The following is a 27,919-nucleotide window of genomic DNA, read 5'->3' as shown; positions in this document are numbered from 1 at the left end:
GGGCCTACAGTATGTTTACATGTCACTCCTTAGGTATTTAATATATGCCCTCTGTGATTGACCGTTCATAGCGGAATGGCCAGGGAAGGAATCCTTCTCTGGGGTCCACATGTATTATCTGTATGACCTATTATGAGCTCCCCAGTGACTTTGGCACAGATACAGGACCCAAAGGAACCATGGGGAGCTGAGAAGGTGTAGCACCATTGCCTAGGGCAGAAGGCCTTGGTGGCTGCATTGTTATCCAGGAATGAAAGGTTGGCCTGTATTTTGCCCAAGGGGTGTGATTTACCCTGGTTAGTAACTGTGCCTGCTTTATCGTTTTGACCATAGGTTGACATGCTCCAACGGCATTGTGGACTGGGCCCACACCTACACTGAGGTGACCAGTGTTTCCAACTGCTGAATCTGCACCGCTCTTCCAGCAGCAGCTGTGGATGGCCTGCCCTGGCACATACATCTAGCTTCTATGGAAAACTGGACATGGTTAGACATTTGGGGTCCCATGGCCAACGTTTGGAATGCAACATGACAAGCTTTGGATAGAGGATCCCACAAAACCCATAGCGTGCCCACCCCCAGCTGACTCATAGCGACTATGATGGATGGGGCTGGTTAGTGGGAGAACGTGTGGTGCCCCCACCACAGGTACCACAATGTATACAGCAGCATGGGGGCAAGGCCACCATGGGGTGGCTACCTGCCATAGCCTGCACAAATATAAATATGTCATCACACCACAGGTACGGTGGAATAGGCGGCCTCATCAATGCTGGGCCCCTGTGGACGTAATGCCCCCCTGGAAATTTATAGACCTATGAAGAGACAGGATGGTCATCTTTGCCAGTGAAATGGACTGGCTGCTGTACCTAGGGGGTCCTTATGTGCCTGCCACTGTTATTCCCACATTACCTAGATGCCCAAATAACTGGGAGGCACTACGTTCCCAGTTTTTGTGAGTGCGACGAACCCCCTGGTGGCTCTGCCCCTTAGCATTAACCATCCCTGGAGCAGGTGTCACCTGTAGAAATGCAAGTTACCGCCCTTGCAGAGCACACTGCTTGAGCCTTGAATTACACCCAAGTTGCCCTCCTTCTGTTGACAGATGAGGTTGATCAAACCAGGAAGGTGGTACTGCAGAACTGGGTGGCCCTCAACATATTAACTGCTGCCTAAGGTGGCACCTGGGCTCTTTTGGGAACGCAATGTTGTGCCTTCACCCCTGACAATGAACAAAACATAACAGCAGTTTTCCAAGAGTTTCCCAGGAAATCAAGGCAGATGACAGCCTTACTGATGACCCCTACAGACATGGTGAGCATCTTTAGGCTCTGGCCTATGCTGGACCCTAATAATTATGGGCAGCATGGCAGGAATATTAGTAGTGAGTTATTGCTCCCTATATTGCTGCTGTGGCCTATGAGTCCAAAGTTCCACCCTGTGGACACATCTCCCCACTACAAGGACTCCCTCAGCCTAGAGGGTGAAGTGTAAGGTAAATGGCTGTGCTGCAATCAGAAGTAGGCTGAGATAGACATCTGGTACAGTCTGACACAGCAGGTTTGGAGCATAGGTGCACAACCCCGTGCAATATGTAATCACATTTATGTAGCCATTTAATGTAACCTGCTTGTGTGAGCTCATGTGAGGCTTTGAGCCATTATTGTCTGTAATATAACTGCACTGCTGACTCTGTAGGAGGGGAGAGAATAAAGCCATGTCCCAACTGCATATGATCCCTGGAGTGTTCTTTCCATTACCCTCCACCTGTCCACAAATTCCCTTCAGACCCCAGCTCAGGTAGGAACCTGACAGATGGTACTACATGACTGTTGCCATTTCACTTATTAGTGAGGGGCATTGTGTGTGTGTGTGTGTATACATATATATTTTTTTTAAGTGGGCAAGGCATGGTGGATCACACCTATAATCTCATCACTTTGGGAGGCTGTGAGGGAAGATCGCTTGAGCCCTGGAGTTCAAGATCAGCCTGGGCAACATAGCAAGATCCCATCACTACAGAAAAATTAAAAATTAACTGGGCATGGTGGCATGTGCCTGTAGTTCTAGCTTCTTAGGAGCTTGAGGCAGGAGGACCACTTCAGCCCAGGAGTTTGAGGCTGTAGTGAACTATGATCATGCAACTGCACTCTAGCCTAGGCAAAAGAGCAAGACTCATCTCAAAGTCTCAACAAACAAAAGCTTATAACATTTCCTGGAAGCCTCATCTTCCTCAGATATGATGTTCTGGCTTTCTATTATAGTGGGTCACTGGCTTTCTGAATTATTTTCTAAGAGCTTTACATTTGTGTTCCTGGCATATTTTGTAAGTAGGTCCTGGCCAAGCTTCTTAGGAACAAGTCACTCATTTTTTTCTCTCTTCAGGTGTCTTTGCAGCACAGTACTTCCGTGAAATACAAAGTTAAATCTTAGACAATGTGCTATACAATATATCTTCAATATTTGAAAATAGAGACTCATATTTGCATCTTAGGATTAAATCACTAAATTGTTTTGCCTACAATATAATAAGCCCATATTACTTTTAACCGTAAGACCCAACAGCTATGCTTGCTTTGGCAGCACATTTACTAAAACTGGAATGATACAGAGAAGATTAGCGTGGTCCCTGTACAAGGATGACATGCAAATTCATGAAGTGTTCCATATTTAAAAAAAAAAAAAAAAGATCTAGTAGCTGGCGCAGAGTAGGTCCTTTATTATTACTGCTTGGTTTATTATTAATCTATCAAGGTATAAGGAGGCAAAAACTGATATTAACAAAAAAAAACATTTGGAGACATTATATTTATTGAGGCATTTTTAAGAGAAAACTGATATTTCATAAAGTTTTTATCAAGAACATTTTTATTTTTAAATAATTTGGGGCCAGGCACAGTGGCTCACCCCTGTAATCTAAACACTTTGAAAGCCAAGGTGGGAGGATCACTTGAGGAATTCAAGACCAGTGTGGGCAACATAGTGAGACCTTGTCTCTATAAAAAAATTAAAGAAAAATTAGCTATTTATAGTGGTGCATACCTACGTCCCAGCTACTTGAGAGGTTGAGTGGAAAGGATCCCTTGAACTCAGTAGTTGGAGGTTAGAGTGAGCCATGATTGTACCACTATACTCCAGCCTGAGCAACAAAGCAAGATTCTATATCTGAAAAAAAAAATTATGCATCTTTGCTGTATATGAGATAGTCCAAATGTGAAAACATTAAAAGATAACTTCCCATTCAGAAATCAGAAAACATTTTTCAATAACAAATAATAAAACTATTATGTTTTCAGTCAAATGTTACATGCTTCTTCTCAGATTCTGGAAATGCTGCACTTTCAACAAAGTGTCCAATTAAATAAAACCAAGACACACAGACATCTTCCCCCAAAAAATCAATGCAATTAAAAAAAATACTGACATGCCATCTGTGAAGACTATGAAGAAGCTATGCCCTGGTGATTTAATATTAGGATGGAGATGGAAGAACTGAGATGTCATGCAAAACTCTGAGCACCTTAAAACTGTGGCTTGAATGAAGCACTGCAGAAGAAGTAGAGGGAAGTCTTCACTTGGGAAGGCCCCAAGAATGATCTACATGAGTGAACCAAATAGCCAGGCACAAGGAGGTCTAGAACTGCTTTTCTCCCAGCACGAGCATGTCTGAGTCTCATGTTCGACAGCTGAGTTTTATTCCTATAGAAGTCTAGCTATTTGTGCAAATATCTGAGATACATTTTCAGTTGCTTACGCAGAGAGCTCCAGTTTGCAAGTGGAAGGGTCACGCGGGAGCCCAGGCAGGAACCCCGCTCACCTGAGACTTGCTCCTCAGCGTGGGGCCTGCAGGTGCCCACCTTCCCCATGTGGGCCACCTTATCAGAAAGAGTCTGAAATGTTGAAGTCCACAGGAAACAGTAAAAGAATGAGGGTTCTAGATTCTGCCACAAATAATCCTGTGTCCACAGGCAATTAATTTTGCTGTACCTTTTTCTTCACATACTAGAAAGAGTTGAAAAGAAATCTTTGAGATCTCCCAAACATCCTCTGATTTTAGAGATGGGACTCATGATAACAAGGATAGGAGTGACTTTCCTGGCATCATTTCACCCATTCATTCACCCACTGAGTGTTTACTTTGTGCCAGGCATATTGGACCTCAGAGAGCTTACAGTGAGGAGACCAACAAGTTTCCTGCAGTGGAAGTCTGGAAGAAAGCGTAGAACAGAGAAAGCCTGCCATTCTCTGCAGGAACCAGGGACACCTTCACAGAGGAGGGAACATATAAGCTCAGTTTTGAAGTAGGCATTTGCCTTGGGCCAGGGAGGAACTACATTCCAGGAAAAGGAGACTATTCCATGACAAGCTCAGGAGGCATTAACACATTGAGTATTCAAATAGCAGCAAGTTCAGCCAGTGGAATATCAGACTAGAGAGGAAATGATTGAGGGCTTGGAATGTTCCATATTTCCATAAGGAGATAATTTTAGTTGGCATATGAACTAACGTTTGTTACTATAATAGTTATAGCAGAGAAATGCAACTAGAATTTGAAACCTATGCCTTTAAGGAGAATGTTGCTTAGAACAAGAGTAAAACTAAACAGAGAGTAGTGTGAAATGCCTGTAAAGCAATAGTGGTGGTAAAACTTGAAAACAACAAAAGGTGGAAGATGAAAGGGGGAGGGAGGAAGGGAAGGCAGGGGGCAGAGGTTGAGAAACTATCAATTACTATGCTCAATACCTGGGTGACGGATCAATCATACCTCAAACCTCAGCACCATGCGAGGAACAGGCAGGTGCAATGCAGGAAAGGGCATAGCAGATGTGAGAACTATTTAAAGGTAGAATCCACAGGAATTGGCCATTACTGGATATGGCTATTAAGGGAGAAGGTATCCAGGATGATTGTTCAGCTATCCAGTTGGACAACCGGGCAAACGGCAGGACCATTCTCCAGGACAGAGAACACAAGAAGAGTCGGGAGGAATGATGTTGCATGTTCACCATGAGCAGGGGCATTAATTTCAACCAACGTCTGTAGTTCACAGGCTGGCTATAAACACACCCATGGACACCAACTTGAATATTGGGAACGGGGACGCGGGGAAAGGAGATGCCCAGTGCTGTGACCTCTGGACTGGAACCCTGCTGAAATGATTAGGAGGGCTAAATGTTTCTCTTCTGCTTAATAACGTAAGTTCTATCTCACAGGCTCAGCAGCTGCCCTGTAGCTAGTTGTTGAGGGGGGCAAGACAGCTATTAATTAAGGTGTGCAGTCTAGCTGACACCTGATAGTACTGCTGTGTCCTCTGGCACACAGCAGCCCATGTCTCCAATTTAAAGGGCAGAAATTAAAAGCCATGCAACCTGACCTCACAAGCTTGAGCTCCCCAAACTGTGGCTGGATCCCTAGACATACACGGGGCAGAATCCACGTCTGTACATTTAGTCCCTGCAGCCTGCAGAAACCTAACACCTTTTCCCACCCACTTCCAGTGCCACCAGGAAATTAGCACTCACCCAGGTACTGGGTCATAATTAAACTGAACAAAAAGACAGCTGTTCCTACCTTTCTTTTTTAATCACCAACATGCAGCCTTGGGGATTACCAGCTTTGGGTTGATTTAGGGAGGATTACTCTTTCATTAGTTTCCAGGGTCAGTTCCAATACACTGACATGAGAGCCCTTTAAGATGCCCTTCCATGCCAACAGTTCATCCCTTTCCACGACTGAAAGGTTAGGTTTTTGGAAGCCACTGGCAGCCTACTATTTGCCAGACCCCCAAATATCTTATTTTTTAACCAGAAACAACACCCCAAAATGATTCTGCACTGATTTTCTAGTGTATACGAGATGTCACTCTAAACCCCCAGTGTAGTCTCTAATAATGATGAGAAGGAACAAACATGGGAAAAGAACAAATGTGGAGAGCTCAAGCTTCTGCATAACAAAGAAAACCATTTACAGAGTGAAGAGAATTCACAGAGTAGGAGAAAATATCTGTATACCACACATCTGATAAGGGTTTAATATCCCAAATATATAAGAAACTCAACTTAATAGCAAGAAAACAAATAACCTGATGTTTAAATGGACAAAGGACTTGAATAGATATTTTTTAAAAGAAGACATACAAATAGCCAACAGATTTATTTAAAAATGCTCAACATCACTAATAATCAACGAAATGCAAATTAAAATCACAATGAGAGATTCTCTTACACGTGTTAGAATGACTGCCATCAAAAAGACAAAAGATAACAAGTGTTGGCAAGAATGTGGAGAAAAAGGACCACTTGTATACTGTTGTAATGTGAATTAGTACAGCCATTATGGAAAACAGTATGGAGGTTCCTCAAAAAACTAAAATTAGAATACCATATGATCCAGTAACCCCACTTCTGGGTATATATTAGAAAGAATTGAAATCAGTACACTGAAGAGATATCTGTACTCCCATGTTCACTGCAGCATTGTTCACATAGCCAAGATATGGTATCATGCTAGGTATCCATTAACAGAGAAAATGTGGTATACACAATGGAATACTAGTCAGCCTTTAAAAAGAGGGAAATTCTGTCACTGGGACAATATTGTGAAATATTGGACTGTGTGAAACAGTCTATGCACAGAAAGACAAATACTACACAATCTCACTTATATGTGCAATTTAAAATAGTCAAACTTACAGAAGTAAAAAATAGAAAGATAGTTACCAGGAGTAGAGAGTGGATGAGAGATGCTGACCAAAGAACACAAAGTTGCAGTTAGATAGGAGAATAAATTTTTGAGATCTATTGCACAGTACGGTGACCATAGTTAATAATAATGTATTATATATTTCAAAACTACTAAAAGAATAGATTTTAAATGTTCTCAGTATAAAAAACATAAAGTATGTGATACATATGTTAATTAGCTTGATCTAATAATTCCACAGTGACTACACATATCAAAACAGTACATTGTGCCCCATACTCCATTAACATATATAACTGTCAATTAAAAGTAAAACTTTTTTTTTGGAGACAGAGTCTCACTCTGTCTGAAGTGCGGTGGTGCAATCTCAACTCACCGCAACCTCTGCCTCCCAGGTTCAAACAATCCTCCCACCTCAGCCTCCAGAATAGCTGGGACTACAGGTGTGTGCCACTGTGCCCACCTAATTTTTTAGTAAAAACAGGGTTTCACCACGTTGGCCAGGCTGGTCTCAAACTCCTGACCTCATGTGATCCACCCACCTAGGCTTCCCAAAATGCTGGGATTACAGGTGTGAGACACTGCGCCTGGCCTAAAAATAAAACTTAAAAAAAAAAATAGTTGAAGAAGGATATACCATGCCACCATTAATCAAAAGATAGCAAGAGAAGCTATATTAATTTCAGGCAGAGCAAGCTTCAGGGAAAGGAAAGGTATCACAGATAAAGATGGGACACTGCATAACACTAAGGGGATCAATCTCCAAAAAGGCATAACAATCTTTAATGTATGTATATGTGCCTAACAACAGAATACCAAAATGTGTGAGGCAAAAACCAATAGAAATGCAAAGAGAAATAGAAGAATCCACTATTATAGTGGACACTTCAAAGCCCTTCTATCAGAAATTGACAGATCCAGCGGGCAGAAATTCAGTAAGAACACTTGAATTCAACAACACCATCAATCAACTAAATATAATGGATATTTATAGACTAATTCATCCAACAACAGCAGGATACACATTATTCTCAAGTTCATGTGAAATACTCACCAACATAGACCATATTCTGGGCTCTTAAAACACCTTAACAAATTTTTAAAAAATAGATATCATGAAATTGGATCCTTATCTTATACCATATATAAAAATCAACTCAGAATGGATTAAGGACTTAAATATAAAACCTGAAATGTACAACTGAAAGAAGAAAACACAAGGGGAAAGCTCCATTATTTTGGCCTGAACAATAACAGAAAGATAGCTGGAAAATCTCAAATTACTTGGAGATTAATCAACACACTTCTAAATTACACATGAGTCAAAAAAATCAGGAGAAATTTAAAAACATTTTGAATTAAATGAAAATGAAAATACAGCTCATCAAATTTTGTGGGATGCAGCAAAAGTAGTGCCTGGGGAAATTAAAGCATTGTACGCACATATTAGTAAAGAGGAAAGCTCCAAAATCAATAATCTTCCACCTTGGAAAACAAGAAAAACAATTAAACCTGACGTAAGCAGAAGACAAGAAATAACAATTAGAGTAGAAATCAAAAAAACTGAAAACAGGAAATCAATAAAGAAAATCAACAAAACCAAAAGCTGGTTCTTTGAAAAAAATCAATAAAATCAATGAGCCTCTAGCCAGGCTAACTAAAAAGCCAGGGTGGTGGTGGGAAGGGCAAATTACTAATATCAGAAATGACAGAGGAGACATCACTACAGATGTCACAGACATTAAAAGGATAATAAAAGAATTCTATGAACAACTCTATGATCACAAATCTGATAACCTAGATGAAATTGATCAATTCCTTGAAAGATAAAATCTGCCAAAACTCACACAAGAAATGACAATCTAAATAGATCTATATTTATTAAAGAAGTTGAAACAATAAATAAAAATACAGAAAATTCCAGGCCTAAATGGGTTCACTGTTGAATTCTGTGCGCCATTTAAGGAAGAAATTATATCAATTCTCTAAAATCTCTTTCAGAAGATAGAAGTAAAAACAAAACAATCAGCATTTATCCTATGAGCCCTGATTTATCCTATGAGGCCAGCATTACCAAATCAAACAAAAACATTGCAAGAAAACTACAGACCAATATCTCTCATGAACATAAATACAAAAGTCCTCTGCAAAATATTAACATATTAAGTCCAAGAATGTAAAAAAGAATTATATATCACAACCACAAGATTTATCCCAAGTATGCAAGGCTGGTTCAACATTCAGAAATCAATTAACATAATCTATCACATGAACAGGTTAAAGAAGAAAAATAACACTATATCTTTGTTGTTGTTGTTGTTGTTTGTTTTTTGTTTTTTTAGACAGAGTCTCACTCTGTACCAGGCTGGAGTGCACTGAAACAATCTTGGCTCACTGCAAACTCTGCCTCCCAGTTTCAAGTGATTATTGTGCCTCAGCCTCCCAGATTGCTGGAATTACAGGTGTGGGCCATCACACCCAGTTAACTTTTTTTGTATTTTTAGTAGAGACAGGGTTTTGTGATGTTGACCAGGCTGGCCTTGAACTCCTGGCCTCATGTGATCCACCCACCTCAGCTTCCCAAAATGCTGAGATTACAGATGTAAGCCACTGCACTCAGCCTATCAATAGATGCAGAAAATGCCTTTGACAAAGTCCAATACCCACCCATGATAAAAACTCTCAGGAAACTAGGAATAGAGGGGAACTTGCTCAATTTGATCAAGAATATCCATTAAAAACCTATAGCTACCATTATACTTCATGGTGAGAAACTTAAGGTTAAGAAACTTAAGGTTTGGCCGGGCGCGGTGGCTCAAGCCTGTAATCCCAGCACTTTGGGAGGCCGAGACGGGCGGATCACGAGGTCAGGAGATCGAGACCATCCTGGCTAACACGGTGAAACCCCGTCTCTACTAAAAATACAAAAAACTAGCCGGGCAAGGTGGCGGACGCCTGTAGTCCCAGCTACTCGGGAGGCTGAGGCAGGAGAATGGTGTAAACCCGGGAGGCAGAGCTTGCAGTGAGCTGAGATCCGGCCACTGCACTCCAGTCTGGGAGACAGAGCCAGACTCCGTCTCAAAAAAAAAAAAAAGAAACTTAAGGTTAAGACCATAATGGTAAGGATGTCCCCTCTCACCACTCCTTTTTGTCATCATACTGGAAGTCCTACCTAATGCACTAAGACAAGAAAAGGAAATAAAAGGGATACAGACTGGGAAGGAAGAAATAAAACTCTGTTCATAAATGACAGGGTAGTCTATGTCAAAAATCCAAAAGAATCAACAAAAAAATCCTGGAACCAGTAAGCAATTATAGTAAGGTTACAGGACACAAGGTTAATATACAAAATCAATTGCTCTCCTATATACCAGCAATAAGCAAGTGGAATTTGAATTTAAAAACACAATACCACTTATATTAGCCTCCCAAAACATAAAATACTTAGGTATAAATCAAACAAAATATGTACAAAATCTGTATGAGGAAACCTTAAAAGCTCTGATGACAGAAATTAAAGAACTAAATTCAGAGATATACCATGTTCATGAATAGGAAGAGTTAATATTTGGCCAGTCATGGTGGCTCACACCTGTAATCCCAGCACGTTAGGAGGCCAAGGCAGGAGAATCACTTGAGCTCAAGAGTTCAAGACCAGCCTGGGAAACATAGTGAGACTCTGTCTCTCCAAAAATTTTAAAAATTCACCAGGCATAGTGGTGTGCTCCTATTGTCCCAGCTACTCAGCAAGCTGGGGCAGAGAATCACTTGAGTCCAGGATCAAGGCTGCAGCAACCCATGATTACATCACTGCACTCCAGCCTGGGAAATAGAGTAAAACCCTGTCTCAGAAAAAAACAAAACAAAAACCCTCAATATTTTCATATCAATTCTTCCCAACATGAGTTATAGATTCATTGCAATCCCAGTCAAAAACCTGGCAAGTTATTTTGCATAAATATTTTTAAAAACTAATTCTGAAGTTTATATGGAGAAGCAAAAAGGTCTAGAATAGGCAATACAATATTAAAGGAAAAAAACTAAGTTGGAAAACTGACACTACCTTACTTCAAGACTACGGAGCTACAGTAATTAATTAGCAGTGTGGTACTGATGAAAGAATAGACCAACATATCAAAGGAACAGAATTCAGAACCCAGAAACAGACCCACATAAACATAATCAACTGATCTTCGACAAAGAAGCAAAGGAAATACAATGGAACAAAGATCATCTTTTTAACAAAGCTAGACCCGGACATGAAAAAAAAAAAAATGAATCACAGGGGCTAAATGTAAAGTAAAAAACTATGAAACTCCTACAGGATAATAACATAGGAGAAAACCTAGATGATCTAGGGATTTGTCTTGTCTAGAGACAGGTCTCGCTCTGTCGTCTAGGCTGAAGCGCAATGGCATGACCATAGCTCACCACAGCCTCAAACTCCTGTGCTCAAGGGAGTCTCCCACCTCAGCCTCCTAAGTAGCTGGACTACAGGAGCACACCACCACATCAAGTTTGTTTATTTATTTAGACTAAGATGGTAGGCCATAAAATAAGTCACAATAGATTGAAAAGGATTAAAATGATTGAGACAAATTCTGACTATAATGAAATTAAATTAGAAATCAAGAGATCTGCAAAATCCCCAGATGTTTAGAAGTTAAACATGCTTGTAAGTAAACATGCTTGTAAGTAATCAATGAGTCAAAAAAGAAATCACAGGAAGACAAGAAAATATTTTGAACTGAATTAAAATGAAAACACAGTATATCAAAATTTGTAAGATGGAGCTAATGCAGTGCTGAAAAGGAAATTTATAGCTTAAATTGTATTAGAAAAAAGGTATAAAAATCAATGGTTTAGGCTTCTACTGTAAATAGCTACAGTACAAATTAAACCCAAAGTATGTATAAGAAAGAAAATAGGCTGGGTGCCGTGGCTCAGGCCTGCAATCCCAGCACTTTGGGAGGCCGAGGCAGGCCAATCACCTGAGGGCAGGAGTTCAAGACCAGCCCGACCAACATGGAGAAACCCCATCTCTACTAAAAAAATACAAAATTAGCTGGGCGTGGTGGCACATGCCTGTAATCCCAGCTACTCAGGAGGCTGAAGCAGAAGAATCGTTTGAACGTTGGAGGTGGAGGTTGTGGCTGAGCCAAGATCATGCCACTGCACTCCAGCCTGGGCAACAAGTGTGAAACTCCATCTTAAAAAAAAAAAAAGAAAGAAAGAAAGAAAATAATAAAGAGGAAAAAAATCAAATAACAGACAATGAACACTGAAAATCAGTGAAACCAAATACTGGTTATTTTATTGTAAAACATAACACGATAGAAAAGTACACAAACAAAAAAATACACATACAGCACAATGATTTATCAAATACCATGAAACTACCACGTGGTCTTTGAAGAAAGACCATGACCAGCACCCAGAGGCATCCTCCCATCATGTTCCCTCCCAATTCTGTCTTTCCCAAAGTAATGACTAACCTAACTCATGCAAATAACTTCCTTGCTTTTCATTACCACCAATGAAGGCAACTAAGAACTTGAAAGTCCAGAGTTATTTTACCTATTTTTTTAAACTTCATATAATTCAATATGTACTAGATATGTTTGTTGGCCATTCACATATCTGCCTTTGTGTGTTCAAATCAACCAAGCTGCCTTTGAAAAGATGAGCAAAAAAAGCTGACAACCTTCTACCTATGCTAAGCAAGGCAAGAGAAGGCTCAAATTACCAACATTAGCAATGAAAGAAAGGACATAAGTAGAAATCTTACAGATATTAAAATAGGAAAACATCATGAACAACTTTATGTCAATTAGACAACCTACTTTACACAAAATAACTAAACCAGCTAGGTGTCTAGGAATATGCCAAAATAGGCCGGGCACAGTGGCTCACGCCTGTAATCGCAGCACTTTGGGAGGCTGAGGCGGGTGGATCACCTGAGGTCGGGAGTTCAAGACCAGCCTAACCAACATAGTAAAACCCTGTCTCTACCAAAAATACAAAAAGTAGCTGGGTGTGGTCGTGCATGACTGTAATCCCAGCTACTTCAGAGTCTGAGGCATGAGAATCACTTGAACTTGGGAGGCTGAGGTTGCAGTGAGCCAAGATCACACTATTGCATTCCAGCCTGGGCAACAGAGTGAGACTTCATCTAAAAAAAAGACAAAAAAAAAAAGTATTTGTATGTATGTATGTATGTATATATATTTTTTCCCCAAAATAAATACTTAAGGAAATTTCTTACCTTTTAAAAACCTTCCAAACTGTCCCTAGACTCATGTGAAACCCTAAGTCATTTAAAAGAGAGGACTACATGTCAAGTTAGGCCCCCAAAAACATCTTTAAGTGCCTATAATGTGTGCTACACACTGAGAATTCAAATTAAAGATACGGTTTTTTCTTACAGTTGTACAATCTTCATGTGGCTTCATGTAGTTATTAAAAATAAACTAGATTTATTAAAGATCATAATGCTATCATTTATTGAAGAAAAAAGCAAAAACAAAATTGTGATGGGGGAGGAGAGACAGCTTGGCAACATTCCTTTTAAAGTTAAGTTAGCATAAAGAAAACAGTATTTATTAAATGAAATAGATTTTCAAGGTAGGAAAAGTAGTACTCAAGAATGTATTTTTGGATACAAAAATTCAGTTACACAATCAGTAACATTCAAAATTAGTTATGAGTATTTATACAATTACAAAAAAGGATTGATGTTTCAACAAAGTGTTTTAACAGCTCAAACATTTTAAAACAGGCACAATATTCTAAAGGCATATAAATTCACCATGGGCTTTTGAATGTCCTCACTCCCAACTTCATAATCAAAATTTACAGAAGCAGCAAAAGATCAGAGTTCAAAGGGCTATTTTTTTCCCTTTCCTTATTTACGGTTGCAAACACATTGACAAGGCAAAATAAACACCTTTCATAGCAGAAAGACCAAAAAATTGAATGTAAACTATAGCTCTCCCTTAGGAGATTAAACAAATACAAGGTTCATTTGTACTTAGAACAAGGCTCATAACTTCTTGTAGCATGGACATTCAACAGGCATAGAGCAACATTCACCCAAATACCAGCTGCAATTTGTCCTTTAAGGATGCCTTACAAGGATATTATGTCCAGGTAGCCAGTACATATCAGGCACCAGCTGTCCTTTTGTTGTTTGTGGCTATTTATTAAATGTAGTCGCATTACTTTGTTGTGAATATGTACCATCATTTGCTACAATGCTATGAACTGACCTTTAATTTTACTTTTTTTAGCAAATTATTCCAAATCCTGAATAACCTTTCATTTTAAACAGCAAAGTTTCTCCTGTCTAGTGGACTCATGGTTACAGATCATCCTGTCTACAGAAAATCATTTTGTACATTTCTTAGCCCATTATCAGTTTATCTACTCCTGCTAGAAAAGGACATAATTTTTTGTCAATTTACATTAACAAAGGCACTGCTACTCCCCATTTATCTCGCTGCTACAAAAACTGGTAAGTCAAGGGTAAAGCTTAAGTAACAGGGACTATGAATTTAGGGTAGAAGTGAAAATAACCAAAGTGGAACTAAATACCCTATTCTTGAACGAACTGAGATCAAGTAAACTTCACCAGACTTTCTTCTTAACTATAAAACTATCAACCCAAGGTAAAGTCACACAATTTTACCTCCCAACAAACTTTTAAAATAAAAATTTCCAAAAACTTTAGATGTCTAGGTTTTGTTATATCTTACCAAGAGTTACACAGTCGTAAATCTATAATTAACTTCAGCTAAACATCTATTCACTTTTTTAAAATGCTGTCTGCAAATAAACTACTGGACATCTTAAGCTTACTAAAAAAAACTTAAGATTTTTTAATTAAAAAAAAAAACTAGAACAAAAATCTAGCAAATAGCTTCATGTATCTTTAAACACTGATTCTTAAAAATTTATATGCTGAAAATGAGGTTTGAGAATAGGTATTTTAAACTATTTATAATCCTACAGTCGACTTTAGTCAGAAGTTATCTGAGCAAAGAGAAAATAAACAAAGCCTGGTGTAAACAGTCCCATAGAAAATAGAATCCACAGCCATGGGGCTGCCCTTCAATTTCCCAATTCATTCCACTAAGTCTCATGATGCAACATCTGTCACTTTCATAGGGAAAACTGAAGCCAAGCCAGATCCTCCACACTTTAAGATATGATCCCTTATTATTTTAACAGAAGTATCAAAACGCGATTTTTTATTTATTTATTTATTTTTGAGACAGAGTCTCGCTCTGTTGCTCAGGCTATAGTGCAGGGCCATGATCTCGGCTCACTGAACTTCCACCTCCTGGGTTCAAGCAATTCTTGTGCCTCAGCCTCCCTCCCAAGTAGGTGGGATTATAGGCACACACCAGTTACCCTGGCTGATTTTTTTGCTGTTGTGTTTTTTGTAGAAATGGGGTTTCGCCATGTTGGCCAGGCTGCTCTTGAACTCCTGGCCTCAAGCGATCCACCCATCTCAGTCTCCCAAAGTGCTGAGATTACTCTGGGAGTGTGAGCCACTGCACCCAGCCAAAAAGTGATTTTATTTGGAATGCATTTCATGATTTTATTTCTTGCTCCCTGAGCATGCAGTGATTAGGGTGGATGGGAGGTGGCACTCAGACAGATAATTCACAAAGTCACCACACAAGGGTGATAGACAGATGATCCAGCACTGAGATAATCAACCCAGTGAAAATGCCACACTGGGGACAACGTTTTGCCCTTTCCAGAGACAAGATATCTTGAGCTGGGGTCTGAGCTACGGCTATTGGAGGAGCAGAACTGAAGGCTCCCTTGGAGCCCATTCTGCAAACGCGGATGCATTTCAGATAATGAGACAAGAGATGGGAGTGAGTTAGTACACAGCATGTCCAATACCCAACAAGCAGCCTCAGAGAGACTGGGACAAGAGGGAGAGGGGACTGGAAGCCATCTCTTCTGGTCTGAAGGGCAGTGCTCCTCCCAAGACAGCATTCAGAGAGCCAACAGCCCAGGGCAGATCACGCCAGGACAGTGCTTCCACATGGCTGGCTGAGTACCACATTCCCATCTGCAAAAGAGTCACCTTATTGGTTCCCTTAACTTCCAAAATGCAGCGAGCCCTCCTTCACCCAGCAGTGAACAGAAGAGAAGGGAATGCAGGTCAGCAGGGAGATAGAGACCATTATTAACCATAGGTCTGAAACCCTAATTCTTTACTCACTCATCAGGTTGCTTTTAACCACTGCTGTTGGTTGGTAACAGGTTTCAGCAGATTTGAAATGGATTTCTTCCTCCCACAGTGCAACAAAAACAAGTAGGGAAACAACTAAAGAATAAGGCAACTTAAGGAAAACCCTGGGAGGCAGGGTCATGCAAAAGCTGCCTATGGTGTCCTGAGGGGAGCTGTCTGAGCAAACTGGCCACAGGCAGTGAGTGAAAGCAAAGCAGAAGCCTTTCTACAAGACCCATCTCCTGCCAAGAACCCTTCCCTGACACCTCCACTGGTGGGGTCTGGGATAGGTTCTTTACCCTCTCAGAGGATGGAGGCAATACCATTCACTGGGCAGTCACTGTGAATACTGAATGAGAAAAAACATGGCAGTGTCCACAGGGCCAGGCACACAGTACTAGATAAGTATTTGTTAGATAAATTAATGATTAGAGACATTCACTCTCACCTTCCAAAGTTGCCAGTTATTTCTGGGATTAAATAACACCTACCCTACTGAGGCTCTACTTATGCCAAGCCCTATTCTAAGCACTTGACATGGCTCACTGACCTCTTGCAATGACCCAGCAGGAATTGTTATTCCCATAATTTTTAAACAGATGAACAAACTGAGGAACCAGAGGTTAGGTAACTTGTTCAATATGACACAACTAGTATATGACTAGTCCCAGCTCACACCAAGATGCAACTGACTTCAAAGACTACATTCACTACTATTATGCTATAAATAAGCCTATAAAGCCCTGGTGACATCTTAGTACCCTGGCCTCATGTCCCACAAAGTCAATCCAGGGATTAAAAAGGACATGGGGCTGGGCACAGTGGTTCACACCTGTAATCCCAACACTTTGGGAAGCCAAGGCAGGCGGATCACTTGAGATCAGGAGTTCGAAACCAGTCTGGACAACATGGTGAAACCTCATTTCTACTAAAAATACAAAAACTAGCTGGGTGTGGTGGCACATGCCTGTAGTCCCAGTTACTTGGGAGGCTGAGGCACGAAAATCGCTTGAACCCGGACGGCAGAGGTTGCAATGAGCTGAGATCACGCCACTGCACTCCAGCCTGGAAAATTGAGGGAGACTCCGTTTCAAAATTAAAGCAGTGTGTAGAGGGAAATTTATAGTACTAAATGCCCACAAGAGAAAGCAGGAAAGATCTAAAATCGACACCCTAACATCACAATTAAAAGAACTAGAGAAGCAAGAGCAAACAAATTCAAAAGCTAGCAGAAGACAAGAAATAACTAAGATCACAGCAGAACTGAAGGAGATAGAGACCACGAAAACCCATTCAAAAAACCAATGAACCCAGGAGCTGGTTTTTTTTTTTTTTTTTTTTTTTTGAGACGGAGTCTCGCTCTGTCGCCCGGGCTGGAGTGCAGTGGCCAGATCTCAGCTCACTGCAAGCTCCGCCTCCCGGGTTTACGCCATTCTCCTGCCTCAGCCTCCCGAGTAGCTGGGATTACAGGTGCCCGCCACCTCGCTCGGCTAGTTTTTTGTATTTTTTAGTAGAGACGGGGTTTCACCGTGTTAGCCAGGATGGTCTCGATCTCCTGACCTCGTGATCCGCCCGTCTCGGCCTCCCAAAGTGCTGGGATTACAGGCTTGAGCCACCGCGCCCGGCCTGGAGCTGGTTTTTTTAAAAGATCAACAAAATATATATACTGCTAGCCAGACTAATAAAGAAGAAAAGAGAGAAGAATGAAATAGGCACAATAAAAAATGGTAAAAGGGATATCACCACCTATCCCACAGAAATACAAACCACCATCAGATAATACTATAAACACCTCTATGCAAATAAAGTAGAAAATCTAGAAGAAATGGATAAATTCCTGGACACATACACCCTTCCAACACTAAACCAGGAAGAAGTCAAATCCCTGAATAGGCCAATAACAAGTTCTAAAATTGAGGCAGTAATAGCCTACCAACCAAAAAAAAGTCCAGGACCAGACGGATTCACAGCCGAATTCTACCAAAGGTACAAAGAGGAGCTAGTAGCATTCCTTCCGAAACTATTCCAAACAATAGAAAAACAGGGAATCCTCCCTAACTCAATAGATGCAGAAAAGCATTCAACAAAATTCAACAGCCCTTCATGCTCAAAACTCTTAATAAACTAGGTATTGATGGAACATATCTCAAAATAATAAGAGCTGTTTATGACAAACCCACAGCCAATGTCATACTGAATGGGCAAAAACTGGAAGCATTCCCTTTGAAAACCGGCACAAGCAAGGATGCCCTCTCTCACCACTCCTATTCAACATAGTATTGTAAGTTCTGGCCAGGGCAATCAGGCAAGAGAAAGAAAGAAAGGGCATTCAATTAGGAAAAGAGAAAATCTTAAATGTAAGACCCAAAACCATAAAAACCCTAGAAGAAAACCTAGGCTATTAATACCATTCAGGACATAGGCATGGGCAAGGACTTCATGACTAAAACACCAAAAGCAATGGCAACAAAAGCCAAAATAGACAAATGGGATCTCATTAAACTAAAGAGCTTCTGCACAACAAATGAAACTATCATCAGAGGGAACAAGCAACCTACAGAATGGGAGAAAATGTTTGCAATCTATCCATCTGACAAAGGGCTAATCTCTAGAATCTACATAGAACTTAAACAAATTTATAAGAAAAAAACAACCCCATCAAAAAGTGGGCAAAGGATATGAAAGACACTTCTCAAAAGAAGACATTTATGCGGCCAACAAACATATGAAAAAATGATCATCACTGGTCATTAGGGAAATGCAAATCCAAACCACAATGAGATACCATCTCACACCAGTTAGAAAGGCAATCATTAAAAAGTCAGGAAACAACAGATGCTGGAGAGGATGTGAAGAAACAGGAATGCTTTTACACTGTTGATGGGAGTGTAAATTAGTTCAACCACTGTGGAAGACAGTGTGGTGATTCCTCAAGGATCTAGAACTAGAAATACCATTTGACCCAGAGATCCCATTACTGGGTATATACCCAAAGGGTTATAAATCATTCTACTATGACACATGCAAACTGCAGCACTGTTCACAACAGCAAAGACTTGGAACCAACCCAAACATCCATCAATGACAGACTGGATAAAGAAAATGTGGCATATATATGCCATGGAATAGTATGCAGCCATAAAAAAGGACGAGTTCATGTCCTTTGTAAGGACATGGATGAAGCTGGAAACCATCATTCTCAGCAAACTATCGCAAGAACAGAAAACCAAACACCGCACATTCTCACTCATAAGTGGGAGTTGAATAATGAGAACACATGGAAAAAGGAGGGGAACATCACACACCGGGGCCTGTTGGGGGATGGGGGCTAGGGGAGGGATAGCATTACATGCATACCAATGTAACAAACCCGCATGTTCTGCACATGTACCCCAGAACTTAAAATATAATAAAAAATAATTTCCAGAATCTCGTATAAAAAAAGACTAAAATTTAAAATGCAGTGTATGTAAAAGATCAACAGAGCTTAAAGATAATCACTGTGAGTGACTTACAGTAAAAATTCAAAAAATGAAAAAGACTAGTGTACTACAAGAGTATCTGAAAAAAAAAATATCACAGTTAGAGTATCAACAACTTGAATGGGAACAAGAACTCTGCAGTTTGAGATTTCTGATAGTCATGAAAAAGAAGACCTGTTGCATAAAAACCACTTGATGTAAAATGAAATGGCCAGGCTCAGGCTGGAAATAGACACACTAAAAAATCAAAACCTGGAAAAGAAATACTTAAAAGACTTAGAAATTATGAAAAGAAAGCATGAAGACCTTCAAAAGGCTCTAAAATTGAATGGGGAAACATTAGCAAAAACGACAGCTGATTATAGTGGACTGCTTGCTGCTCTGAGAGATGAGAACGCAACGCTCCGTTCCAAACTGGAGAAGGAAAAACAGAGCAGGCAAAGACTGGAAACAGAAATGGAACCATACCGTTGTAGACTGAATGCTGCTCTATCTGATCATGATCAAAGTCACTCATCAGAAAGAGACCAAGAGCTTGCTTTCCAGGGCACAGTAGATAAATGGTGTCATTTACTGGAAAGTTCGAATTCTTGTGTTCTGACTCTTTCTCAGCAACTTTCTAAAGCTGAGAGTAAGCGCAGAGTCCTCGAAACTGAGCTCCATTACACAAGAGAGGCTGTGAAAGAAAAGGCTTTGGTTTTTGAACATTTACAAAGAGAACTAAACCAGAAACAGTGTCAAATGAAGGACATTGAAGACATGTACAAAAATGAAGATAAAGTAGAAAAATGCACAGAAAAGCAAGTAAGATTATGTCAACTACAAAGACAAACTATGTTGCTTCAACAGCAACTGGATGATGTTCACAACAAAGCTGACAATCAAGAAAAAACAGTAATTGATATTCAAGCCAAATGTGATGCTACAGTACAAAATCTTCAGGCCGAGTGCATAAAGCACTGTCTTTTGCTAGAAGAATAAGAAGATGATCAATAAAGTTAATCATTTGAAAGAAAAACAAAGTCAATATGAAAGAGAGAAAGCAGAAAGAGTAGTAGTTGTGAGACAACTTCAACAAAAACAGGGTGATGTCCTAAACAATCAACAACAAAAGCTTTGCTGGATGCTTCATTGCGTCACTGCATCCGTTGAGAAAGTGAGATGCAAGATTCAAGGAAGAAATTAGGCCAGGCGAGAATTCAATTTCAAGAAAAACAGTATCAACTCACAGCAACTATAAGATGTACTAAGGAGACGCAAGGCCACATACAAAAGCTCGAAACAGAAAATTCCATGTTAAGAAATACAATTAAAAAGCAAGATGGCCAAATTGAGCAGCTTCAGAAAATCCTGCGAAGTTCAATGCAGCAGTTGTTGAAAGAAAATGAAACTACAGAAACAGATGAAGCTTCTTCTGAATTTCAATCTGGATCCTTCATAGCAGATGTCCCCAACCTGCAGGCCACGGACAGGTCTATGACCTGTCAGGAACCAGATGCACAGCAGGAGAGTTATTGTGGATCTTCTAGATTATCTGCATGCCATGTGACTCTTATAACCAGTTTTTAATTTCTACAAAAAAAAAAAAAAAAAAAAAAAACGCCTGCTTGGCTTTGGATGGGGAATGCACTATATCTATAGATTAATATGGGAAAGAATTTACATCAACAATGTTGAGTCTCTCAACCTATGAACAAGATACTTACTTAGGTCTTCTTTAATTTTTCTTAGCAATGCTTTTTAGTTATCAGTGTACAGATATTCCACATAGTTTGTCAGGTTTATTCCCAAGAATTTTATATTTTAATGCTATTATAAATAGTATTATTTTTAAATTTTCAATTCCTAATTCTTCTAACATAGAAAAACATAATTGATTTTTGTGTATCAATTATATATCCTGCAGTGTTGCAAAACTCACTTGCTGGTTTCAGTAACCTGGTAATGGATTTTATTTGGTTTTCTACATAGATGATAATATCTGTGAACAGACAGTTTTACTTACTTATTTTCAATCTAAAGGCCTTTTATTTTTCTCCTTCCCTCCCTCTTTCCCCCAACTCCCAATTAAAACATGATTGCAGTGGCTAGAATTTCCAGTACAATGTTGAATATAAGTGGTAAGAGCTGACCTCTCTGTTTTCTTCTCAATCTTAGGGGAAAACATTCAGCCTTTCATCATTACAAAGGATGTTAGCAGAAGATATTTTAAAGATGCCCTTCAATAGGTTGAGGAAATTCTCTTGTATCCCTAGTTTGCTGAGATTATTTTTTAAATAAAGAATGGTTGTTCAATCTAAAAAAAAAAAAGGACACGGACATAGAGGGGTGAGCCTTCTAGGTGTCTTATTCCAGGTTGCTGGAGCTGCTGGAGCTCACAGTGACTAGCCAAGCCTCATATCAGTTCTAAAGAAAAGGAACCATGAGCACTCCTAACCTCCTCCATGCCCCTCTGACACCACAGCCCTTCTGAGATCTGTCTTCAAGAGGTACCTGGGATGTGAAAGAATCCCACAAAAGCCAAAGGGGTAGCATAAAATTTCCCTTCCTGGCTGAGGACAGGTTAGGGATCTGAGCAGATGACTGGATGCTGTCAATCGCCTAGAAAGAACCTGGGAAGACTACCTCCTCTCTCTGGCCCCGTCAGGCTTATTCACACCTCCCCAGCCTCAGAAGACAAGACTGGCAGGGCACAGTGGCTCACACCTGTAATCCCAGCACTTTGGGAGGTCGAGGCGGGTGGATCACCTGAGGTCAAGAGTTTCAGAACAGCTTGGCCAACATAGTATAAACCCTGTCTCCACTAAAAACACAAAAATTAGCACAGGCATGGTGGTGGGCACCTGTAATCCCAGCTACTTGGGAGGCTGAGGCAGGAGAATTGCTTGAACCCAGGAGGCGGAGGTTGCAGTGAGCCGAGATCACGCCACTGCACTCCAGCCTGGGTGACAGAGTGAGACTCCATCTCAAAAAGAAAAGATAAAAAAAGACCAGTCAGTCTGAGTTCTTAGCCACAGTAGGACAAAGAAAGGTTCAGCAATTAGCCACAAGCAAGGAGACAACCATAAGGTCACTTCCTTTGGTTTAGTGGTGACAGAGGAGGAGCCCTAGTGGACCAGTTGGCCCTGTGCAAAGAGCAGAAAGGCAATCCAGATAAATGTAATTTGTAGGATGACTCTGGAGGTCCTGGAGGGCCAGGAACATTGGCTGACAAGACAGGGTACTAATGGTGGTCAGGCAACAAGGAGGAGCTGACAGGGAACACAAGGGACAGTGAACATCCTACAGATCCAGGAAGAAGCTTCCAAAAGAGATGGGCAGGGACAGCCAGGTAGGAGATGGCTTGGCTGATGAAAATGGGGAAAACAGTCATAGGCAGTTACAGGAGGCACAACCAGAAACAGGCCAGAAAACTCTGGGTCATGAAGGAGGCTGAAGCTGTGGCTTTGGGTGGATCCAAAAACCAATGTGGGCCTTGATTCCCTTGACTGAACAGTGGGATAACAATCCCTGCTTCCTTACAAGGCTGTCCATAAGAACCAGGTAAGATCATGGACACAAAAGCACTTTGTAGGTTAGGCATCAGGCTGATAAGAGACCACCTGCAGTTTATGGGATCCTCCCCAGTGTCCCCAGCACAGGCTGAGTGCAAACACTGGGACTATTTAAAGGTCACTGGGCAGGCGTGCCTACTTCCTGTTGGCCGCACAGCAGGGATCTGTCTTCCCACCCCATTCTCCCCTGGCCCAACACCAGGGAAAAACAGAAAATAAAATCAGTTTAAAAGCAAACATTTATAAATAATGAAGAAAAAAATATAGCTGAGAACAGCAGGATTTTTCACCTCTTATGGGCTTTTGTCCAAAAAGAAATAGCAGTGTTTTCTGCTGCTGCTCTGTTCTTTCCCCATCTAGTGCCAGGAGGTCATAAAGAAAGATATGTAGGGAGAGGGAGGGAGGGATGGGAAATAAAACCCAAGAGAAAAAGAGTCTTCACCTAATGTCAGAAAATACATTCCACAGTCAGGCGTAGAATCAGAACACCAAGAATGCTTAGATTCAAATTCAGAAACAGCATATACCACCAAAAAGTGTTTCTTTTCTACCTCACTCCATGGCCAGGCTCTTCAGGGGCTTGTGTAAAGCAGAGTCACTTGTTCTTAGATGCCAGAGTAGAAGCAGACTCACTCTATGCAGGACAGTGGTGATGGTTTCCAAGCTGAGGGACAACTGGACCCCAAAACTCTGTCCCTTACTGTTGCTCCCCTGTGATCTCTGATAGGGCTACCTTTTGCCACCTGGGAATCACTTGCAGCCAAGGGTTATCTGCTGCTGCTGCTGAACAGGTTTGTATTCATGGGGAATTCAGTGGGACAACATCCAGAAAGGAAACAGGTACATGAGGAAGATTCCACTCCACAAGATATAGAACCCACTTCTCATCCTGTGCTACTGACATTCAGGTTCGAGAATGTATTGTTGCTTCCAAAAGTAACACTCAACTGTTCGAATCACAAGCAACACATTGCTGCAAGATAAAAGGCACATGTCTGTAAGACAGAGGTTTCGAAGATAGTTACAAAACTGTCCACCAGCTTCTGTCCATAGTGCCTTCCAAAGCTTCACAAAACTGGCCATGAATTATGCAAGACACACGGCAAAACACTTCTTCACAGCATCCCTAGGAAAGAAAAGACACAAAGATGAGTGTAACGTCGTCACCCCAAAGGCACTTTAGAGGGCACCCAAAGTGGAAGCTGCAGAGTAGAAAGCACCTAGACTGAAAGATCAGACCTACACAGCATCAAACTGCAGCTTCAACATTTATTAGTAGTACTATCCTGGGAAAGTTCCTTGTCCTGTTTGAGTTTCAAATTCCTCATCTGGAAGAGAGGATGTCCCCACTTACCCCACAGTCTGATTATGGGAATAGTCATCACAATCAGAGAAAAAGATAATATAGACTATCAGAAACTAAGAAATCAGTCAGGACTGCTGTACTTCAATATCAGCCAAAATCACAGAATGCACTGAGAGCATTAAATATTAACTGGGACCTTTCTTCATTCTAAGCAGGCAGCAGAAGGGAGCTCACTATGGGTTCTGAGCACTTATTAATATACTATATTGGCCTTATCACAGATATATACCGCTTGGAATTCAGTGTAGAGGGTGCAAGGAAGAGTTGGTCTTCAAGAAATTACTATTCTACCCAAGTAAGCACCTCCATTTCCACCACCACACCACACTGTGCAGTGTGGCACTAGGCTTCTCATACCCCAGTTCTGTTCCATGTTCTCAACTGTGCTGCACTTAAGGACACTGGGAGTCACATAAGGGAGGGAGAGGTGAATGGATGCATTTCCATGAGTAGGCACTGCATTTTAATATCAAGATGATTCCAGGGCAGCATTTCTTGAGATATACTCTGCACTGTAGTCCCAGAAGAGTCTCTGCACAAGAAGGGTTTTATGGCCACATAAGTCCCCCTCATGGCAGCTCACAATACACATAGCATATGGAAGGACCTAGCAAGCCAGGCAAAGAGGAACTTACCTAATTTTGCTTAACCTGTTTCTCAGACTTACTTGATCATAGAACTCTTTTCTTCCACAGAAACACTATTTCTGTGGAACACCATGGGAAAAGCTATTCTAGGGGAACTTACAAATAGAAGGGTGGGGCCAGGCATGGTGGTTCACACCTGCAAACCCAGCGCTTTGGGAGGCCGAGGCGGGCTGATGACTTGAGGTCAGGAGTTCGAGACCAGCCTGGTCAACATGGTAAAACCCCATCTCTACTAAAAATACAAAAAATGAGCCTGGAGTGGTGGCGTGCGCATGGAGGCTGAGGCAGGAGAATGGCTTGAACCCAGGAGTTGGAGACTGAGGTGAGCTGAGATCGGGTCACTGCACTCTAACCTGGGCCATAGAGTGAGACTCCATCTCAAAAAAAAAAAAAAAAAAAATAGAAGGGTGGGATCTAGCTCTGTGATTCCCTCCCTACTAGAAGAGTAATTCATTTGCTCAGCACAAGAAACTCACTATCTCAAATAAAATTCCATCATTCTATCAATCACTTGTACATAAATTTTATACATGCCAATCCAGATCAAGCCTGAAGCTCTAATGAATGACTCCAAGCAAGTTTCACGAATGAGACCTGTGCAACTGCATTGGTCCCATACTTAGAAGGGTTCACATTGGGTTTAATGCCTTGATTTGATGATGTTGCCATCTTGAAATTCATAATCTTTTTTTTTTTTTTTGAGACAGAGTCTCGCTCAGTTGCCCAGGCTGGAGTGCAGTGGTGCAATCTCAGCTCACTGCAACCTCCGCCTCCCAGGTTCAAGAGATTCTCCTGCCTCAGCCTCCTGAGTAGCTGGGATTACAGATGCAGGCCACCATGCCCGGCTAATTTTGGTATTTTTAGTAGAGACAGGATTCCACCACGTTGGTCAAGCTGGTCTTGAACTCCTGACCTCAGGTGATTCACCCGCCTCAGCCTCCCAAAGTGCTGGGATTACAGACGTGAGCCACCGCACCTGGCCTGTGATTTTTGAACAAGAAGCTCACATTTTTATTTTGCACTGGACCCTGAAAATTATGTAGCTGGTTCAGGGACCAAGAAATATTCAAATGTTGGCAGGCTGATCAGTATCTCATTGGATCCTCAGTTATGATGGACTCTGGCTTACTTCACATAAAAATCTAGCTTCCCAGGACATCCCTGCCCATATTCTTCTCAGAAAAGCCACCAGGCCCCAAAACCAGCCAGGTCTGCATGGAGTATTTCATAACTGTTACCCTCCTAGAATTTATCAGTGAAGCCACTCAGCTACCTTTCACTTGAAACACTTAACTTCGCATCCAATCAATCACTCCTCAGCACTTTCAAATCACTATCAGCAACAGTCTTGGAATTTGTTAAGACATAAGATTGCTCTTCCTCCTTCCCAAGTCATGCATAATTTTTCATTTCCTCAGTACATTTTTTTTTTTTTTTGAGACAGAGTCTCGCTCAGTTGCCCAGGCTGGAGTGCAGTGGTGCAATCTCAGCTCACTGCAACCTCCGCCTCCCAGGTTCAAGAGATTCTCCTGCCTCAGCCTCCTGAGTAGCTGGGATTACAGATGCAGGCCACCATGCCCGGCTAATTTTGGTATTTTTAGTAGAGACAGGATTCCACCACGTTGGTCAAGCTGGTCTTGAACTCCTGACCTCAGGTGATTCACCCGCCTCAGCCTCCCAAAGTGCTGGGATTACAGACGTGAGCCACCGCACCTGGCCTGTGATTTTTGAACAAGAAGCTCACATTTTATTTTGCACTGGACCCTGAAAATTATGTAGCTGGTTCAGGACCAAGAAATATTCAAATGTTGGCAGGCTGATCAGTATCTCATTGGATCCTCAGTTATGATGGACTCTGGCTTACTTCACATAAAAATCTAGCTTCCCAGGACATCCCTGCCCATATTCTTCTCAGAAAAGCCACCAGGCCCCAAAACCAGCCAGGTCTGCATGGAGTATTTCATAACTGTTACCCTCCTAGAATTTATCAGTGAAGCCACTCAGCTACCTTTCACTTGAAACACTTAACTTCGCATCCAATCAATCACTCCTCAGCACTTTCAAATCACTATCAGCAACAGTCTTGGAATTTGTTAAGACATAAGATTGCTCTTCCTCCTTCCCAAGTCATGCATAATTTTTCATTTCCTCAGTACAGTTTTTTTTTTTTTTTTTTTTGAGACAGAGTCTCACTCTGTCACCCAGGCTGGAGTGCAGTGGCGTGATCTTGGCTCACTGCAAGCTCCACCTCCCAGGTTCACACCATTCTCCAGCCTCAGCCTCCCGAGTAGCTGGGACTACAGGCACCCGCCACCACGCCCAGCTAATTTTTTGTATTTTCAGTAGAGACGGGGTTTCACCGTGTTAGCCAGCATGGTCTCAATCTCCTGACCACGTGATCTGCCCGCCTTGGCCTCCCAAAGTGCTGGGATTACAGGCGTGAGCCACTGCACCCGGCCCAGTACAGTTTTTTTAAAAAGCTTGTTTTTAATTAACAGGTAATGATAAAAAAAAAAGAATAGAAGTTAAATAGTTGCATTAGAACAAAGTCAGAGAGGCAAAGATCATGCGGCTAATTTTGAGAGGTTCATCACTGAAAGTGCTAAAGAGGTTTGGAGTATTAGAATTTCAGAGCTAAAAGAGGCCTCTGGAGATGATCTAGACCAACTCAGTCTACTTATCAATGCTTTGAGGCCAGAGAGGTCAAGAGAGTTGCCTGAGGTCACACTGCTAGTTAGGAAGCCCTGGTACTGCTTACTGTCCATTTACAAACTCTTGTGAAACTTTTCCAGCAGTGGGATACTGCAAGAAGCACGAATTGAGATCCCTCCATATCTTACTCAGTGATATTAAATGACATTCACCTTTATTTAAAAAAAAAAAAAAACCCTACTCAAAGCTACAGGTTAAAAGAGTAA

At 41.2% G+C, this 27,919-nt stretch overlaps 2 protein-coding genes and 1 non-coding gene across 12 annotated transcripts in view; 2 read left to right on the top strand and 1 right to left on the bottom strand.

Annotated features, from left to right (window-relative positions):
* Positions 1-27,919, bottom strand: part of SFT2D2 (SFT2 domain containing 2) — an 89,736-nt gene that overhangs the window by 47,868 nt on the left and 13,949 nt on the right. Inside the window, exons 8-9 of one of the 10 annotated variants that reach the window (XR_004434162.1) lie at positions 23,540-24,114; positions 13,182-15,790 (exon numbers count right to left, since the gene is read on the bottom strand). The exons of 8 other annotated variants lie outside the window; for them this stretch is intronic. Coding sequence is in view for 1 of the 2 variants with exons in the window: in XM_033198619.1 (XP_033054510.1) it covers positions 24,075-24,114 (40 nt within the window). In the remaining variant the exon portion in view is untranslated. Of the gene's footprint in view, positions 1-13,181; positions 15,791-23,211; positions 24,115-27,919 lie in introns of those variants that run through there. One more of the 10 variants, XM_033198619.1, reaches the window with a different exon arrangement.
* On the top strand, positions 2,572-2,674 carry LOC117076953. The gene has a single exon (XR_004434562.1). It is a non-coding gene; the product is annotated as a U6 spliceosomal RNA (small nuclear RNA).
* Positions 19,182-21,034, top strand: LOC117075861 (ankyrin repeat domain-containing protein 36B-like). Its single transcript, XM_033198622.1, has one exon. The coding sequence runs from the start codon at positions 19,642-19,644 to the stop codon at positions 20,413-20,415; it is 774 nt and encodes a 257-aa protein (XP_033054513.1). The 5' UTR covers positions 19,182-19,641; the 3' UTR covers positions 20,416-21,034.

Source organism: Trachypithecus francoisi, unplaced genomic scaffold, assembly GCF_009764315.1.
Source record: "Trachypithecus francoisi isolate TF-2019V2 unplaced genomic scaffold, Tfra_2.0 Lachesis_group5, whole genome shotgun sequence".
Classification (NCBI taxonomy): domain Eukaryota; kingdom Metazoa; phylum Chordata; class Mammalia; order Primates; family Cercopithecidae; genus Trachypithecus; species Trachypithecus francoisi.
The sequence above is the reverse complement of the archived record's forward strand: the minus strand, read 5'-3'. Positions and strand labels throughout refer to the sequence as shown.